At 33.8% G+C, this 18,139-nt stretch overlaps 2 protein-coding genes across 4 annotated transcripts in view; both read left to right on the forward strand.

The window, feature by feature from the left end:
- The first annotated feature begins 667 nt into the window (after positions 1 to 667).
- slc25a17 (solute carrier family 25 member 17) lies at positions 668 to 8,243 on the forward strand. 2 transcript variants are annotated; one of them, XM_051106910.1, is made up of 9 exons: positions 668 to 854; positions 1,258 to 1,318; positions 1,414 to 1,480; positions 1,572 to 1,723; positions 3,077 to 3,193; positions 3,289 to 3,437; positions 4,145 to 4,240; positions 6,134 to 6,219; positions 6,396 to 8,243. In XM_051106910.1, the coding sequence occupies exons 1-9, from the start codon at positions 780 to 782 to the stop codon at positions 6,544 to 6,546; spliced, it is 954 nt and encodes a 317-aa protein (XP_050962867.1). In that variant the 5' UTR covers positions 668 to 779; the 3' UTR covers positions 6,547 to 8,243. The 2 variants fall into 2 exon arrangements, with proteins under 2 accessions (XP_050962867.1, XP_050962868.1); XM_051106911.1 differs by having other exon boundaries at positions 1,653 to 1,723.
- A 1,300-nt stretch (positions 8,244 to 9,543) lies between these two features.
- mrtfaa (myocardin related transcription factor Aa) overlaps positions 9,544 to 18,139 on the forward strand; it is a 52,955-nt gene continuing 44,359 nt past the window's right edge. For both annotated transcript variants that reach the window (XM_051105730.1, XM_051105731.1), the window contains exons 1-3: positions 9,544 to 9,649; positions 12,532 to 12,594; positions 17,003 to 17,176. In XM_051105730.1, the coding sequence (XP_050961687.1) occupies positions 17,017 to 17,176 (160 nt within the window). In that variant the 5' untranslated portion in view covers positions 9,544 to 9,649; positions 12,532 to 12,594; positions 17,003 to 17,016. The remainder of the gene's footprint in view (positions 9,650 to 12,531; positions 12,595 to 17,002; positions 17,177 to 18,139) is intronic.

Below are 18,139 nucleotides of genomic sequence, written 5' to 3' on the forward strand. Positions count from 1 at the left end.
GAGAGTGTTTGTCCCATTCTGTTCTAATGAAAAACACCCCTCCAGCCTTGAAAGTGGGGGTTAGTTTTCAAACTGAGTCACAGAGTAGATTCAGCTGACAGTATTTGAACACACACCAGGAAATAATGCTGTGAACCAGTCAAGATACTTCATTTCACTGTAGTCTGAGATATGGCATTTGATAGATAGATAGATAGATAGACAGACAGACAGACAGACAGATAGATAGAACAATAGAACGATAGATAGATAGATAGACAGACAGATAGATAGGACTTATAATAAACAATTTCTTGGTTTCATCTTGCTTTTATTTATTGTTGTTATAATAATTGCGTATTTTATTTTTTCTCCCTCAGATGGTACAGGAGAGTTACTGTTTTCTGTTTGAGTGCATAAACTGAATTTGATAACGCATGTCTGTTTTATGACGATTAGAAAGAGAAACCCGTTTATTCATATCAGAGACAGTCATATTTCCCCTATTAAGTGTCCATTCAGCGTAAATAAACAATACATTTTCGCTTACAGTTCCCTTTTATTCAAAGCTGTAGGTGCGGTTTGCGTTTCTGATTGGCTGCAGAACGCGAGGTCAAGTGCAACTTTTGTCCAATCATCGTCGAGGAAATTTCTACAAATATTTTCATTGGCTAAATCGGACCCGGAAGTGGACGTTGACAGGGAAATCTCTTCTCAGGAGCTTCACAAATCTAAACTCAGAAATAATATTAATACAATAAAAAGAAAGTCACTTTGCTAGACTTTTAGAGTGTTCGAGGATGGGCTCTAAAGATCTGAAACTCCTGGATGTTTTTTCATACGAGAGTCTTGTGCACGCAGTCGCCGGTGCGATGGTAAAAAACACAGCTTTTCATCATCACCTCTGTTGGGTTTTTACATGATTTAACGTTTACGGCTTTTGCAAGATGACACATGTACGCCCATTCATCAGCTTTTCTTAAGTCTACCTGTTGGATGACATAATTTGAAACAAATTACGAAAAAAATTAAATAAAATGTGGCTTACTAATTTCTACCTTTAAAGTCAGCATGTTACAATTATTATTATTATTATTATTATTATTATTAAGATATACAGTAGTATTTTATATAGTAATATGCGAGATAATATTTTTAATTTAATATTTTTTAATTTAATATGAATGTACTAATAACTTTAAGTAATAGAGCAGTGTCTGAAATATCAAGCAATGTCTATTAAAATCTGTTTATTTAAAGTGATTTGTTTGTTTGTAGGGCAGTGTAACAGCAATGACTGTTTTTTTTCCTCTTGACACTGCCCGGCTCAGGCTGCAAGGTAAAAAGCGAAACACATGAGTTTATTTTTCTGCTGAGGTTTCTTTTGTTAATGTTTTAAAATATGTGACCGCATTTCTTTCTGTTTCTGTGCAGTTGATGACAAGCGGAAAGCCAAATCTACTCCAGCCATTCTGTCAGAGATCATCAAGGAGGAGGGTCTGTAAGTTATTTCACATGCTCACTTTGTGTTGTGTCATTATCTTTCTTATTTCAGGTTGGAAGCATTATCTTTTTTGTAATTCTCTCTCCAGGTTAGCTCCATATAGAGGCTGGTTTCCAGTGATCTGCAGCCTCTGTTGTTCAAACTTCGTCTACTTCTATTGTTTTCATAGTCTGAAGGCCACCTGGCTGCAAGGTCAGAGGTCAACACCAGGGCGAGACCTCATAATCGGCATTGCTGCAGGTTTGCTTATTTTAATAGTTTCTGTCGTACATATTTTGTGCAACCAGTTTTTAAACAGAAATGTTGTACGAATGTGTTGTTTGTGCTACCCATACACTTGTGGGAAAGCACAGTTTCCCTTTTTATTACATAGTTTCTTCTTTCCATTTTGAGTTACCTTCTTTTCGAGCTTTGAAAAAACAGTTTTTGCTGCTTATTTATACAGAAGCCTTTATTTTTTGTAAAAATCACTATATGCTACCATTCAATTTGGTTTAAGTAAAATAAAAAAAAATAAAAATCATATATTTATATAGCAATGAGGCATTCAATTGATCAAAAGTGAATCCTTAAAACATCTATCATGATTTATACAAAATTATTAAGAGCAAACACTTTTTCAACATTTTTTCAGCATTAACAATAATAAAAAACATGATTACATGTTATCACTTACATGCCTTGAAGTTGTTCCAAAACTGTTTGATTTTTCTTTTTTAGTCTGTTAAACACATAAAAATAATATTTTAAAGGATGCTGGTAACCAAATAGTTGCTGGTCCCCACTGACCTCCATAGTATTGTTCCATACTATGGAAGTCAGTGGCTACCAGCAACCGTTCGGTTACCTACATTCTTTAAAATATCTTCATATACACTGCCGGAAATGTTTTTTTTTATTTTTTTTTTTAAGAAGTCTCTTATGCTCATCAAAGTGTCATTCTCATGTCATCAAAAAAAAAAAAAAGAAAGAAAATACAGAAAAAAAATAATATTATAAAATGTATGTGAGTGTGTGAGTGTGTGTGTATAAATATAAAATAAAATAAATATAAATAGAATTTTTTTTTCTGAATTCTTTGATGAAGAAAAGTGAAAAAAAAAACAAAAAACAAAAAACAAAAATAGAAATCCAACCATGTTTAAAACCATGTATAAAAAGTATTTACTATCACTTATTATCAGTTTAACACATCCTTGTAGAATAAAAGTATTCAATTCTTTCAAAGAAAGAAAAAAAAGAAAAAAATTACTGTATGCTGTTACCAAATATTTTAAATAAATCATTGTATAGTTCAAATAATTCAGCATATTAAAATGATTTCTGAAGGATCATGTGACACTGAATACTGCAGTAATGATGCTGAAAATTCAGCTTTGTGTCACAGGAATAAATTCAGTTTTAAAGTATAATAAAATAGAAAACCACTATTTTAAATTGCAAAAAATATTTCACAATATTACTGTTTTTTCTGTATTTTTAATCACATAAATGCAGATTTGATGAGGAGAAAAAAAAAACATAAAAAATCTTACTGATCCCAAACATTTGAACAGCAGTGTATATGTGCTGAACTTTTCTGTCTACTTTCAGGTGTAGTGAACGTTCTCATGACCACTCCGCTCTGGGTAGTCAACACCAGACTGAAACTGCAGGGAGCAAAATTCAGAAATGAAGACATACAGCCCACACACTACAAAGGAATTATTGGTACTTTTAATAGACGTCATACATGATCTTCAGTTCATTCCCTTTAATTAAAATGTGTGTCCAGTGATGATATTAGGTGGTCTGTTTCTCTTTAGATGCGTTTGTACAGATCATGCAGCAGGAAGGAGTGGGCGCGTTATGGAACGGGACGTTTCCCTCGCTGCTGCTGGTGCTCAATCCTGCCGTGCAGTTCATGATCTACGAGGGTTTGAAGAGGCAGCTCATGAGAGGCGTCCACAGAGAGGTCAGAGCAGACTGGTCAAAAAACAGCTTTTTGAGGTTTTATAATGAGCTGAAGTTCATATTATAAGTAAAAGTTTAGTAAATAGCATAAATTTGAACTATCTTTTATAAAAAGGCTTTTCTCTGCATACAATAAATGAATAAACAGACGAGTCTATTCACAATCTCTGTTGCGTGAGAAACAGAAACTACAGCATTCTGATATTATAAAAGCATGCAGATGATGATTCACAGTCGTGTGCGAGCATCTGTCGAGTATGAGTAAACGACCCCACATGTGGCTGTAGATGAGCATTGTTACCATAGCGACATAGCAATAAGATTATGTAACTCCTTGGCAACCATGATGTCACAGTCCATTGAAGTTTAAATTAGAAGATACCAGTGTTTTCGGTTTGACTTTTAATTTGCAGTTTCCTCCGTGTTAATAGTATGGAATAAGTTTTCAGTGTGTTAATTTATCCAACATATCCAAGTTTCTTTACCAAGTAACAAAAGTAAATGTTGTCTCTGTAATGTAGAATTGTACGGTATATTTAAAGTTTACTTTGCGCTTATATATTTTCATAACTGACAAGACACACAAGAATTGTGTTTGCTGCCACTGACATCAGGCGCAAGTAAATAAAGTCAGAATTTTCATTGTTTGGGCAAACTAACCTTTAACATCACAATTTTTTCACTATATTTCTGTCTGATTGTTTATAGCTCTACTCAGTGGAGGTGTTTCTTATTGGAGCCATTGCCAAGGCCATTGCAACCACTATAACCTACCCACTACAGACGGTTCAGTCTGTTCTACGGGTAAGACCAGAATACATTTGCTTTTTATTTATACATGTTGTGCGTATTCGATTTTTGGTTCTCAGCTGGTTTTGCTTCAGGACCCTGATTTTATATAAAATATTGTTTATGTTAATTGACTTTAAGAAAGGCATTTTAAAAGAAATTAATACTTTATTTGAAAGGAACTTATATATATTCATTCATATGTTTGGGGCCAGTAAGAAAGGTATTTTGAAAGAAATTAATACTCAGCAAGAATGCATTAAATTAATTCAACATTGGTATAAAAACAATTGCTCAAGAATTTTCTATTCATTTAAAAATCTGTATCACAGATTCCACAAAAATATTAAGCAGCACAACTGTTTTAAACATTGATAATGATAAGAAAGGTTTCTTGAGCAGCAAATCTGCATATTAGAAAGATTCCTGAAGAATCTAGTGACACTGAAGTAGACACTAAAGTAAGGATGCTGAAAACTCAGCTTTGATCACAGGAATAAATTACATTTTAAATATATTCAAACAAAACTGTAATAAAAACATTTGTCACATTGCTAAATTATAGATGAATTTGCACCAAAGAAAGTATACAGATTGGACATACGACAGTAAATAAGTCAGAGAAGAGTTATTTCCTCCCTTTTAAGAGTTGATTTTTCGCTTGTGAAACTATGCATGATATGGTAGCCTGTTTTTGGCACTGAATAGATTCTGAGTTTTTTCTCAGTATTGCGTGATATAAACGATTCACAATTCTGACATTTTTTCCCAGAACTGCGTTTGTGTCTCACAATTCTGACTTCTTATCTCGCAATTGCGAGTTTACATATCGTAATTCTGACTTTTTTCCTTAATTTGCATGATACAAACTTGCAATTCTAACCTTTTTTTCTCAAAATTAAGTGATATAAACTCGCAATTGCAAGTTGCGAATTATGGAATACAAACTTATAATTGTGAGAAATAAAGTCAGAATCCGGAGATACAAACAAATCTGTCTTTGTTTTTAGAACTGTTTGTATCTCACAATTCCGACTTTCTCGCAATTGCGAGTCTACATAACGTTTTTTCTCAGAATTTAGTGATACAAACTCACATTTGCGAGTTATACAGTCTGAATTGTGAGATATAAAGTCAGAATTACGGCATATAAACTCAAAAATCTTATTTCTCACATTTGTGAGTTTATATCTTACAATTCTAACTGAATTGCGAGTTTTTAAGTCAGACTTGTGAGATGTAAACTCGCAGTTGTGAGTTATAAAGTCCAGTTGTGAAAGGGGAAAAAAGACAGAAAGATATTTTCTCGGAATTGCGAGTTTATATCTCACAGTTCTGACTTAATAACTCGCAACTGGCTGTTTTTAAATTCAGAACTGTGAGATATAAAGTCGCAATTTCCTTTTTAATGTTTTATTCAGTGGCGGAAACAGGCTTCCATAGCATGGTTATTTAGTTAGTTTAGGGTAAATCCAGGCCACAGTTTTTGAGAGACTACATACTTTTCATAATACATAATGCTGTGAATTAAAATGCACAAACCAGATGCAATAATACCCAACAAATAGAGAAGCGATGGCTCTTCACAGAACATATAATTGATACTTTATTTTAATTTCGATCTGTCTGTTTATGAGGAATATGTACTGTTAGGGATGGGACAAGCCTGAAAATAGCACAGACTGTGGAAAAACGTTCAAATCTGTATAGTAAAAACTTAATTTTTTTTATGGTAAAGTTGACATTTGCATGGAATTACCCTTGAGTTGTTTTATTCACATTTGCATTCATCAGTTCAGAACCATTGTGATAGACAAAACCAGAGAAGCACATGTTTTCTGAAGCTTTAATTTTGTTTGTGTAATGATAATATTGTATGTTTTAACTGTTGTTTTCAATTGTGTTCAGTTTGGACAGCACGGGCAGTCCACAGATCAGTCCAAGCTCCTGAACAGCCTGAGATCTGTCATGTATCTGCTCATCAATAGAGTCAGGTAGAATAACACACACATTTCACTTGACCTGATTGTGCCTGTGTAGTGCAAATATCAACTCTGCAGTTCGTTTTTAGTAGCTGTCATGCAAGTTATTGTCAAGTGATTCATTGGCGTCTGGTGACACCTGAACTCCTTCACTCAAACTGAGATGTTTGTTGATTGATTTACTGCAGGAAGTGGGGCGTGCTGGGATTGTTTAAAGGCCTGGAGGCGAAGCTGCTTCAGACGGTCCTCACCGCTGCGCTGATGTTCTTACTGTACGAGAAGATCGCCAACACCACGTTCAGGGTCATGGGGGTCAAACGCACAATGACGTCCCACTGACTTCTCACAGGATGTTAATTAGCTCACTGATGTCATAGAAACTGAGTATGAAAAATGCTCAGTTGATGTGTGTTCTTTCATTTTTTCATAAATGGGCGAAATAGACAGGACCAGTCAAGAGTTTAGACACACTTGTCTCAGTTTGTGTTTATCGTGATCTTTGAAACATTTTGATATATAGGCCATATATACAGTAGTCAACATTTGAAGTGGATCACAAAAGTTCATCAATATTGTCCTAAGACAAGAGTGGGTATTGTTTTGGTTTTAGGACAACTTTGATGAAAGGTTTTGACCCACTTCAAATGTTGACTACTGTATATTGATAAATAATTTTCATTCATTCAAAAAAATAAAATAATATTTGCTTCTAAAAAATAAAATATAAATATTAGAAAAAAATGTAAACGACAATTAGAAATGTAGCTTTGGCAACTAACTGAAGTAAATACATTGTAAGAACAGAAATGTACTAAAATTGAAAAAAGAAAAGGATTAAGAATTACATAAGCACTAATATGATTTTATAGAATATAAGCTGAAAATATTAAAACAGTAGCTAATTCAAAATACTAAATTACCCTTGAATATTACTTGTAATACTGAAATAGCACTAATTCATAGATTACAATGTTTAAAGTGTAAACTGAATATAAAATGTGGCTACTTCAAAGAAGTTAAAATATATATTTTTGATTTGTGATCCTTTTATTATGTTTGTTTTTGTATAATTCTTACTTACATTTTGGTTATTTTATAGTTTAATGACTTTACTATTATTCAGAAATAAATAAAGTTTTTAATTATTAAAAATTATTATTACTAAATTAAAGAGTAAGTGTGTCTAACTTTTGACTGATAGTTTATTTATAAATAATTATCACAAATGAGATGTATGCAATAGTACTGAAATCAAACCCACTTAAATAATTAATGTACTGATTAATGCAAAATTCCCTTAATAGGTCAATACCTTGGTCAGTATTTCATGTTTTTAAAGAGCATTTCATTCTAAATTTGATTTAGTTTTAGTATGAATACCAACAGATCTGGACGGGTTTACATAGTATGAAATGTAACAGATCTGTTTTGTAAAAATATTGCTGGCGACGATGGAACCTGATCATAGATCAGCCTTCCTGCCTTGACACAGTTTACCACACAAAAACAACTTCCTGGCTGGTTTTTCAGGTTCTGTGTAGGTGATACTTGATTTTACTTGACAACACACAGAGCCACTGAGACCGTCACAGACCTTTAACATGAAACAAGTTTACAGTCTGAACATAAAAATAACTTTTTTTTCATCATCTATCTTGATAAGGAGATGTGGAATAACCAGTCAATGATTCAACTTCACAAGAATCCACACGTCTGAATTGTGAATGTTGCAAACAGAACATTTAAGACACTGAGGCTCATCTAAATGCTTTATGTACAGACTAAAATGTACATAGTACAAGCATTTGTCTCTCAGCACTGATGTTCACACTGTACTGGAATGTAAGTTTGTCAGCACACAGTTACGCTTATGTATGAATGTAAAATATGGATGTTTGAATGTCAATGATTCTGCTAACATAAAGTTAGAGGATTTGAAATACAAATACTTTTGAATATTCATGAATGACTACTTAGATTTTGTAAATGATGTCACAAAAAAAGTTGTATGTGTATACAATAAAATAATTAATCATTGATAATGTGCTATAAAATGGTTTTGCTTTCAATAAAAACAACCTACTTTTTAATAGGGTCAGAAAAAAACAATTGCATAAAGTGGCCTCCAGGAGGCAGTAAGATCACTCTTTTTGTGTTGTACTTCAACTCAAAACTCAGTCAGTAAGAAATAATATTTTCCATGACTTAGCGATGTAATAAAGTTTTCTTTAATTAAGAGGATTAAGGTAGATTAATTATCAGTTATAAAATGTTTATTAATTTGTTATTTATATTATTATTTCTAATGTTGTAAGGCAATAAATTGTCTTCCTTAAGGGGTTGCTCGAGTGCTCAAAAAGCCGAATCCTCCAAACAAACAATAATAATAATAATAATAATAATAATAAATTAGGTCAAGTAACCTTTATTTATATGGCGTTTTAAATAATACAGATTGTGTAAAAGCAGCTTTGCAGTATTAAATAGGGGAAAAGTGTGTGTACTACAACAGTAAACGCTTAGTTCTCAGTTTTTTTCTTAGTTTTCAGTTATTTTTTTATTATTATTATAAACTGCAACAAAACATATACAATTACAACAAGACATCCAAATAAACAAAATAATTAAACAAAACAATTTAAAAAGAAAACAAAAACAAAAATCGGGTTTACAATTTACATTTTAGATATAAATATACACAAAAGATACACTTTTACAAAAATACAAGATAAATACAATTGTCAATATTCCAAATGACAATGTATATAATTTCACTTTTCAGTCAACTTTAACTCTTTAGCAAATACAATTGTATCTTTAGATTTTTTACCGTCGATACACTGAAGAGAATCCATATATGCATGGAAATCTAGTTTTCAGTTAAAGTCAGTTCATTATTTATTCAGTGATGTCATCGTCCAGCTCAGTTCAGTTCAATCAAAATAAGTAATATTATAAAAAAATAAAACGTTTTTGTGTGTTTAGAGATATTTGTACACTTTAAAACAAGGCATTTATATATGAATATAATTGTAACAATTTAAATCAAATTAATGTTTAAATTTTGTAGCAATTCTAATTACCATTGTACACATGTATCTATTCCTGTGGAATTTCAACGCTGAACGTTCCATCACAACCGGTGAACATTCTAATTGGTCCACTTGTTCCACCGCGAACATAGAGCAGCGATTTGATTGGCTTAGCGTGTTGTCGTGCAACACCGTCTATTATAATTAGACCTCGTACGTCCCCTGTCGCGGAAGTCATCTGAGTGAGCCTATTGCCTTTCCGCAATGCCATTCTTCACAGTACTCGCCCACTATTGGACTAGCCCTAAAACCAGGCGGGGTTCCGGTTAAAGTTTACTGGATATCGGAAACGATTAGTGGAGCCCAGACCAGTGGAATACCAATAGATGGGATGGATCAAGCACTGTAAAGTAAGACAACTGTTAAACTTTTTATTTTTAAGACATGGTCCGACGCGCAGCCGCTATGCATGCGCAGTCGTTTATTCGAATACTTCAAAGGTGTTTAATATTGCATTATGAGCTTGCTGGAAGTTGTACTGTGTAGTTGGAAGCAGCAAGCACATGGCCTGAGTTTGCTGGTCAGGTTACTGCCGTATGTTTGCTGGGTGAAACGACATCTTACTTGGGCTGTCAAACGTATGACTGAAGGGTAACGTTATAAGCGATACGGGTCACCTTGGCCACAGTGGGCATGGGAGGGAGCTTGTGGTCCTGATGCTGTGAAGGTGGGACTGTTATGTAACATGCATCATGACATGGTGGCTTTATTGTTTTATTGCATACATCTATCATTAGGTGAGTTGGCATGTTGTGACAGCTCTTATCACTTGTTATGTAAGGCTTTTAAGTGTTATTTTGCTTTGGTCTGTTATTGCTGTAGTGTTTTGGACATGATAATACCATGTTTTCTGCACTTTTACCACAGTGTATGAATACTGTAAAGATACAACACCAAGGTGTGTTAGAGTACCATATTACCATCAGACTGCTTTTTATCTGGTTGAAGCTGATGGTCATAAAGCTGCATGTAAACTATATAACTGCATTATACTTTATAAACAATAGTTTAATGACCTGTTTTGCATTAACATTAGTGGTTTAAGTCAAATGCTTGATGTATTGCATGATGCATGAGACATATTGATCGCTCTTTCTGTCACATCATCATTTTAACTGCAGGATTGAAACATTAATACACAATAATTTCACGTATACGCAGTAATACAATGGTTTATGATCAACAAGCATGACTTGTGTGTATTTAAACTAGGTCAGCTTGTGATTCATGGTGACTAAATAAAGTGGGACAAAAGGAACTCAAACTTCTGCTTCATCTCACACTTGAGATAAACCAGCTTAAATTTACAAAACACGACAATCCTTGTGTGCTTCTTTTGCCTGTGTTCTTTTAGTCACTCTCGCTTTCGTGCTTTTAATCTTGAAGCTCAGGTTTCAAAGGAATGTTTCTGGTTCAAAACAAGTTCAGTTTTATCAATAGCCGAAATGTGCATGTTATACTTTTGATAAAGCACTTAGTCCTTCCACATAGAAATATGTGTTGCGTGGGTTTTCTAAGTTGGCATTTCAGTAGTGGAACTACTGTTTTAGGTGGAGGAACTTCTAGTTAGGTTTATAGTTTTAGCGTGTGGATTTCTGTCTTGTTCTGGTATCTTTGTGCTGCCTGTGAGGGTACTGAAGGATGAGTCAAAATTAGTTTCTGTGGCATGTTGTTGATAGAGCTTTTATTGAGCCCAGAACATTCCTCTGTGCAACAAAAACCTACGTGTTATGAAAAGTAAGACTACAGGGCTCAGCAAGGCCCAGTGTGAGAGGATTTTAGGCCTGTGGATACCAATGTTGATGCTGTTAACTAAAACTTTAAGAACTTGTTTTTAAAAAACCTTTAGGTCATTAAAATACAGCTGACATAACTTAAACTTAAAGAATTTGAAGTTAGAAATGATGCCTTGGCAACTAAATGAAATAAACAGGTTTAGGTTGAAGTGCTAAAACTGAAAGCGAAATAAAAATTAAATCTGAATTGAAATATATAATGAAAAACAAAGCTTAATTAAGTGACAAAAGCACATAACAGAACTTTGAATTAAAAGTTACAGTGGAAACTGAAAATATAAAAACAAAATATAAATAAAAATATTAATAAATAAATTAATAGTATATAAATAATGTTAAAATAACACTGGTTGATGCTGAAAATTTTAGATTCATTGATCTTGTACATGCATTTTTATGTCTTGTTTCAAAGCTGAATTTTTAGCGTCATTACTCCAGTCACATGATCCTTCAGAAATCTCTCTAATCTGATTTGCTGCTCAGAAAACATTTATTATATTATTATGTTGAAAACAGCTGAGTAGATTTTTTTTTCAGGTTTCTTTAATAAATAGAAAATTCAGAAGAGCAGCATTAATCTGAAATATAAATCTTTTATAACATGGTAAATGTCTTTATCATCACTTTTGATCAATTTAAAGCATCCTTGCTAAACAAAAATGTTAATTTCTGTAATTTCTTTCCCCCAAAAAATTATCATATTATCTTATTATTATCTTTGTATCTTTCTGTTCATCAAAGAATCCTGAAAAAAAATGTACTTGGCTGTTTTAAATATTGCTAATAGTAATAATTATAATAATAATGTAAAAATGATGCTGATTTAGTTTTGATTACAGGAATAACTAGAAAACTATTATTTACTATTTTCAAAAGTAAAAATATTTCAAAATTTTACTGTTTTTGCTGTACTTTGAATAAAATAAATACAGGCTTTGTGAGCAGAAAAAAAAATTAAAAATCTTACTGTTCAAAAACTTTTGACTGTTGGTGTAGATGAGATTTTGTGGAAACTGCAAAATGTTATTAATATGTTAGACAGTTTTAGAAACATAATTTTCATAAAATGTTGAAAACTTTGAAGCAGTCAATATTGCATTGTGCAAGTATGTATCATTACCCAGCAAAAGTTCAGGAAATTATATGTCATTTCCACTTTCTAGTTAAAAAAAAAAAAAAAAAGTTAAAAGTTAACTGTAAAGAAAACAGCATGGAATGTATGGAGTATTTGAATATTTCTATAAAAGAATTAATAATAATAATATTTATTTAATATTTCCTGAAATATATTAAGTACATTTAAATATTTCTAACAAATATAAAAATACTTTTAACAAAATACAAATTGATCATTCTTGTGTGATTAATGTCCTAATGTAAATCGATCTCATAGATGTCTTTTTATTAGCTAATTTTTTGCTTTTTCTTTCTTTCAGCTAGTGGTACCTCACACCTGACATGGAATTACGTTGGACTTTTTGAAGCTGGAAATAAATCAGGTAACCAATTCACAGGCACCTCTGGGTATTTCCCTGCTCGTGTTTATTTTGTTGCTGCATATGCAATTCCCAAACCCCTGATGTTCTCAGCACTTCTCAGAAGCTCCGTTTTAACATCCCTCAAGATCCTCTAACTGTAAGACATTCACTTCATGCTTTGTTAAAATGCTAAGAAAATCACATGTGTGTAAAGTCCTGTCCACTTTGAACTTGGTAGCCATATAGCCTAGCTGTTAAAGTAAATATGAAACACCATTCAGAATTTGCTTCTGTGTTCTGATGTATCTCAGGGAAAAACAGTATTAGCCTGGTTGACTGTGGGATTGAAAGTCAGTTGGCAATGTGTGCCACTTGGGTGAGTATCAAGCAGTTGGCCTGGCTGCACCTGGCGTGGATTAGCCAGCTGCCACTTTGCAGAGACACCAGGCACACGGCATGATATTCTGACCCAGTGACCTCATCTTTTGGGTGAAGTGCGTAGTCTAAAACCGTTGCCTTGTCTATGCCTCACTTGTTTAGTTTGGTAAACAGAAAAACCATCCAACTGCTCACCGATGAAGCCGATAGTACCGCCAGAGAGCATTTGTAGAGAGACGATTCATCCCAGAGGGAATGATGTTTTGCATTCCGACCTAGATAAAAGCAAACGGACTGACCACGAAAGCCCAAATAAGAAACTTGCCCACAGTTTTACAATTCAAAGACCTAAGGGAAACCACAGGTTAAAATAATGGCCAAAATGCAAGACACACTGAGCCGTGGTGCTTATGCTGGAGGCTTGGGTTTGAGTCACATCCTGATTCCATTCCTCACCCTAAAAAAGTAGCCAAAACATGAAAATGTGTTTACTTAATTAGACTTATAAGATCCGGGAGGTAATAAAACTGTGTATTGGAAAGACTGTAATGTCCGCCTAGAGTTAGCAGTGATGTACGATTAGTGATGTCAGTAAGTGCAATATGTTCCCAGCACTGGAGCATCAGTTTCCCATAATGATCAATAAATGATATACGTTTCGTCTAAGTGTATAGCAAAGTCTGTGTCGTCATCCGTGATTAGTGTGAGCGAGCGTACAACAGTACAGTTAGGATGTCAGAGAGAATGTTTTAACGTATTTTAATACCATATATATATAGAGAGAGAGAGAGAGAGAGAGAGAGAGAGCTATATACATATATATATATATATATATATATATATATAGCGAAAGAGAGAGAGAGAGAGAGAGAGAGAGAGAGCAGTATATATATAGAGAGAGAGAGAGCATTTATTTGATAATTAATACAAATGTTTTTTGAGCAGCAATTTAGAATATTAGAATGATTTCTGAAGCATCATGTGACTGGAGTAAAGATGCTAAAATTTCAGCTTTGATATCACAGGAATAAATTACATTTTTAAAAATATTCAAAAAGAAAACGGTTATTTTAAATAGTAAAAATATTTCAGAATTTGACTGTTTTTGCTGTACTTTGGATCAAACAAATGCAGGACTGGTGAGCAGAAGAGACTTTAAAAACATTAAAAATCTTACTGTTCAAAAACTTTTGACTGGTAGTGTATAGCAGCCATTACTCCAGTCTTCAGTGTCACGTGATCTTTCAGAAATCATTCTAAAATTCTAATTTGGTGTTCGAATATCCTTTTTGCTACTTAATATTCTTTCCCCATTAGTACATGTGAGAATCTCTCAGTCCCTTTTCCCAACACTTCCCTCTGTTCACCATCGCTCTCAGCACATTTTACTCGCCACAAAACACTCCCACTCATATTTTTAGTATTACTACCCAGAAATGTTCTATGAGCCAAACAAAAGGGAAGAAAAACAAGAAATTAGAGGAAAAATAAATGACTTTGCAAAGCAATTTGGCTGTGGTGCTGAGAAACTGAGATGTAAACAGAATGCGCCTGTCAATCATGTTTCCCCAATTGTGACATCATTCATCACCATGGCGATAGATTCCAGCAGCACTGCTTTGCTCAGATGGCCTGATGAGAGAGAAGTGCGTGTGTTTGTGTGACTCACTCTGCACATGACTAAGCTGTTATCTGCTCGTCTTTTTATCTCTGTACTCAATCCCCTGTCGAGAGAAATGCAGTTCTGAAAACACCTGACACTTTTTCTATCAAAACCAGTTCTCTTGTTCTGCAACAAAGTGTTTGTTTTCTGCTGCTAACCGTCTGTTGTAAGGGAGAGTTTGATCTGGATGACTTTTTTCTGTTTGACAAAATGGACAAATAACACAGTGAAATCGTAAGGAGCTCAATGAAGAGCCCCAATGAATAGAATTCACTATTTTTTTTTAACCTAATAAGACTTAAATTAAGAAAAATCTTCATTAAATATTGCTCAAATATTAATTAGGCTTAACCAAGTAAATGAGCTGAGCTATTTCATATGTCTCCTGTGGTTGAGTTTGCAGCTTTGTTGATGTTTGCAACTTCTCAGTAAAACAGTTGAATTATCTATGCAATTTCCCTGTTATTCAAAGCAAGATGATAGGATGTGACACGTATGTTTTTTTTCTAAATGGGGATTTTTGAAACTTGAGATCAGTTCTGATGGAAGCAGAAGTTTCAGAGATATTCATAGAAACACTCTGCAATAGAATGTGATTTAATGAGATTATAATATTTCTTCTAAACAAGTGAGTTGTGCGAAATACTTTTCCTTCCTGGGTCTTACAAACACACACTCATATATTGTGAACATGTAGAATTATCCTCATTTTAATTCTGTTTTATTTGGAAAATTCAAACACTCTAAATGTTGCAAACATTCTAAAAATGAGCAACTAGAACATTCTTCCTTCAAATGTTCTAGTTGTTTCGGACATTTTGTAATTCTCATTTTCCGATTAACATTCAAATGGTAGTTGCAGCAGATATTTTAAAATCCTCTTGTTTGAACATGTAACATGTAGCGAACACTCTAAAATTATTTTTTGAACATTAAAATGTTCCAGATGTTGTAGACATTCTAAAATTCTCTTATTTTTTTCCGAACATTTATACATATTACAGTTATCTTTTTTGCATCAGTCATCGGATGCAAAGCTCACTTATACATGTTGTTTGAACGTAAATGTGAGTTGGCAGAGTGTGTACGCAACCATCCTAAAATGATGATAAATCATATTTTTTTGATGATAAATCATATTTTTTTAAACTTTATAAGTAATATCCCCTTCAAATCAAGCTATTCTCAGCATCTTGTCTGTGTGACATCACAAACTCCCACGATAGTTGATTGACACGACTGTCTTAAATGAGCTGAGTAAGCTGAGAACAGTCCGCCATCGTGTCAACTCAAAAAAGTTGTTAGATGTAATAATGAACATAGCAGTCGTCATTTAATTTCGACATCTGAGCTGCTGAAGATGCAGAGGATTGACATTACTTTCATTTTTGAAAGGAAATGCGTCTGTCGATTTACATAAATGCATCTGTGTTCGCACGAATCATTCGTGATCCAGCTTCACCTACAGCAGAAGTGAGTATAAGGGTTTTTATGCATCCTTGCAAAGTTAGCAAGTTGTGCTAGTTAGCAAGTTTCACGGCTGAAGTAAACATCACGGCTCGTCACCCCACAGAAGAGAGGGGCGGGGTGAGCAGAGCTCATGAGCATTTAAAGGAACATACAACAAAATGGCTCGCTCTGAAAAGGGCTGATTTTAACAAGGTAAAAAGGGTGTGTTTTACACTACCACTGAGAAATTTTAACCAAAGTATGTTATAGACTTCTCATTGAGACCCTAACAGATCATATCAACTTGTGGAAAAAGGGCATCCGATGACCCCTTTAAACATTCTAGATGTTGTAGACATTCTAAAATGATCTTTCTTTAAACATTCAAATGTTCCAGATATTGCAAACATTCTAAAATCGAAGATGATTGTTGGAAACGGTGAATCTCGTTAGCAGATGTGGCTCTGACTGAATTTGTGATTCAGCGATGCGATGATGGCATGTTGGATACCTTCACAATCTGTCACTGCAGAGATGCTGCTTGTGTTTCTCTTTCTGTATGTGAAGTGTTATAACATGTTACCATGGTGATAGTGTTTGTCATCTGCTTAAAATGCTTGCAGCAGAGTTTGCGTTACCGCTGTTTTTTTTTTCTGATGCAGTGAGATCATATAACTCTCATACACCACACACACATACACAAACATGCAATTTCTCTCTGAGTAGACTGCCCCTTTTCTTTATGTAACTAAAGGTCATATTCACAATGTTGTTCATTTTCCTGGGAAAATGTCCTTACATATGCTGGAAAACTGTTGTCACAAATTACAGTGTGTTCCCTTTAAAGTTACACAAGCCTGCTAAATACTGACTTAAAGTAGGTTAACAATGAATGACTAATGTAATTACTTTTGATAATGTTTTCTCTTTTTCTTTTAGGGCTGTTTTTGACTATGGCAACTATGGGGGAGGAGTCGAGTTCCAGTGTCACCGCCCCTACTGATACCACAGGCTCTGCCTCCAGTCCACAGAGTGATGCCGTAACCAATGAGCTGCAAGAACTGTCTCTTCAGCCCGCCCCCAACTTGCTTCCTATTCGTGAAAGGAAGAATGGTGAGCTTATTAATTCATAAATCTAAAGACACAGAATCTTCAATAACGTAATAAGGCTGCAGCATTTGTGAGCAACAGCAGTAAATCACGCGTTCAATTGACCATTTTTGTGAAAGCTTAGCTTCACTAAGTAATACCCAATACCAATATAATAGATGTCCCATTATTTTTTGTATTACAGTAAATGACAAAGAGACTTTTCTGATGTGAAATAGTATTGAAAACCCTTAGGTTTTAATTTTTTATAGTATTCTAGAGCCAAACTGTGACCTAAATGTGACCCTGGACCACAAAACCAAAGTAGCACGGGTATATTTGTAGCAATAGCCAAAAGTACATTGTATGGGTCAAAATGATCAATTTTTCTTTAATGCCAAAAATCATTACAATATTAAAGATCCATGATGATATTTCCTACCGTAAATCTATCAAAACTTAATTTTTGATTAGTACTATGCATTGCTAGTAACAAGAACTTTACAAGGACAACCTTAAAGGTGATTATATTAAGTATTTAGATTTTTTTGCACACTCAGATAGTCTCATCCAGATTGTTGTCCTATCCTAACAAACCATACATCACCATACAATGGAAAGTTTATTTATTCAGCTTTAAATTTCAAAATTGAAATGATGACTTTTGTGGTTGTCACATGCAGCTTACAGTTGCTTATTGTTTTTATAAATTTACCGTTAGTAAGAATTTCTTGTTCAAAATTAGATAAACATACTGCATGCTGTTTATTGTTATCAAGGAACAAGGAGCTGATGGTCTAAAATGAACCTTTTGCCACACTACCTAATGACAGGTGAATTGAGAAAACTTATTTGTCACAAATATATCTCAAACTCAAAATATTTTTGAGTCACGCTGGAAATATTTAGCTGTTTTTCCTTATATATTTCTGCCAATCAGTGCAGGTCATTATGTCGCTCACTGCATAATGCTGTATATGAGATGAG

Source organism: Labeo rohita, chromosome 3 (genome assembly GCF_022985175.1).
Source record: "Labeo rohita strain BAU-BD-2019 chromosome 3, IGBB_LRoh.1.0, whole genome shotgun sequence".
Lineage (NCBI taxonomy): Eukaryota > Metazoa > Chordata > Actinopteri > Cypriniformes > Cyprinidae > Labeo > Labeo rohita.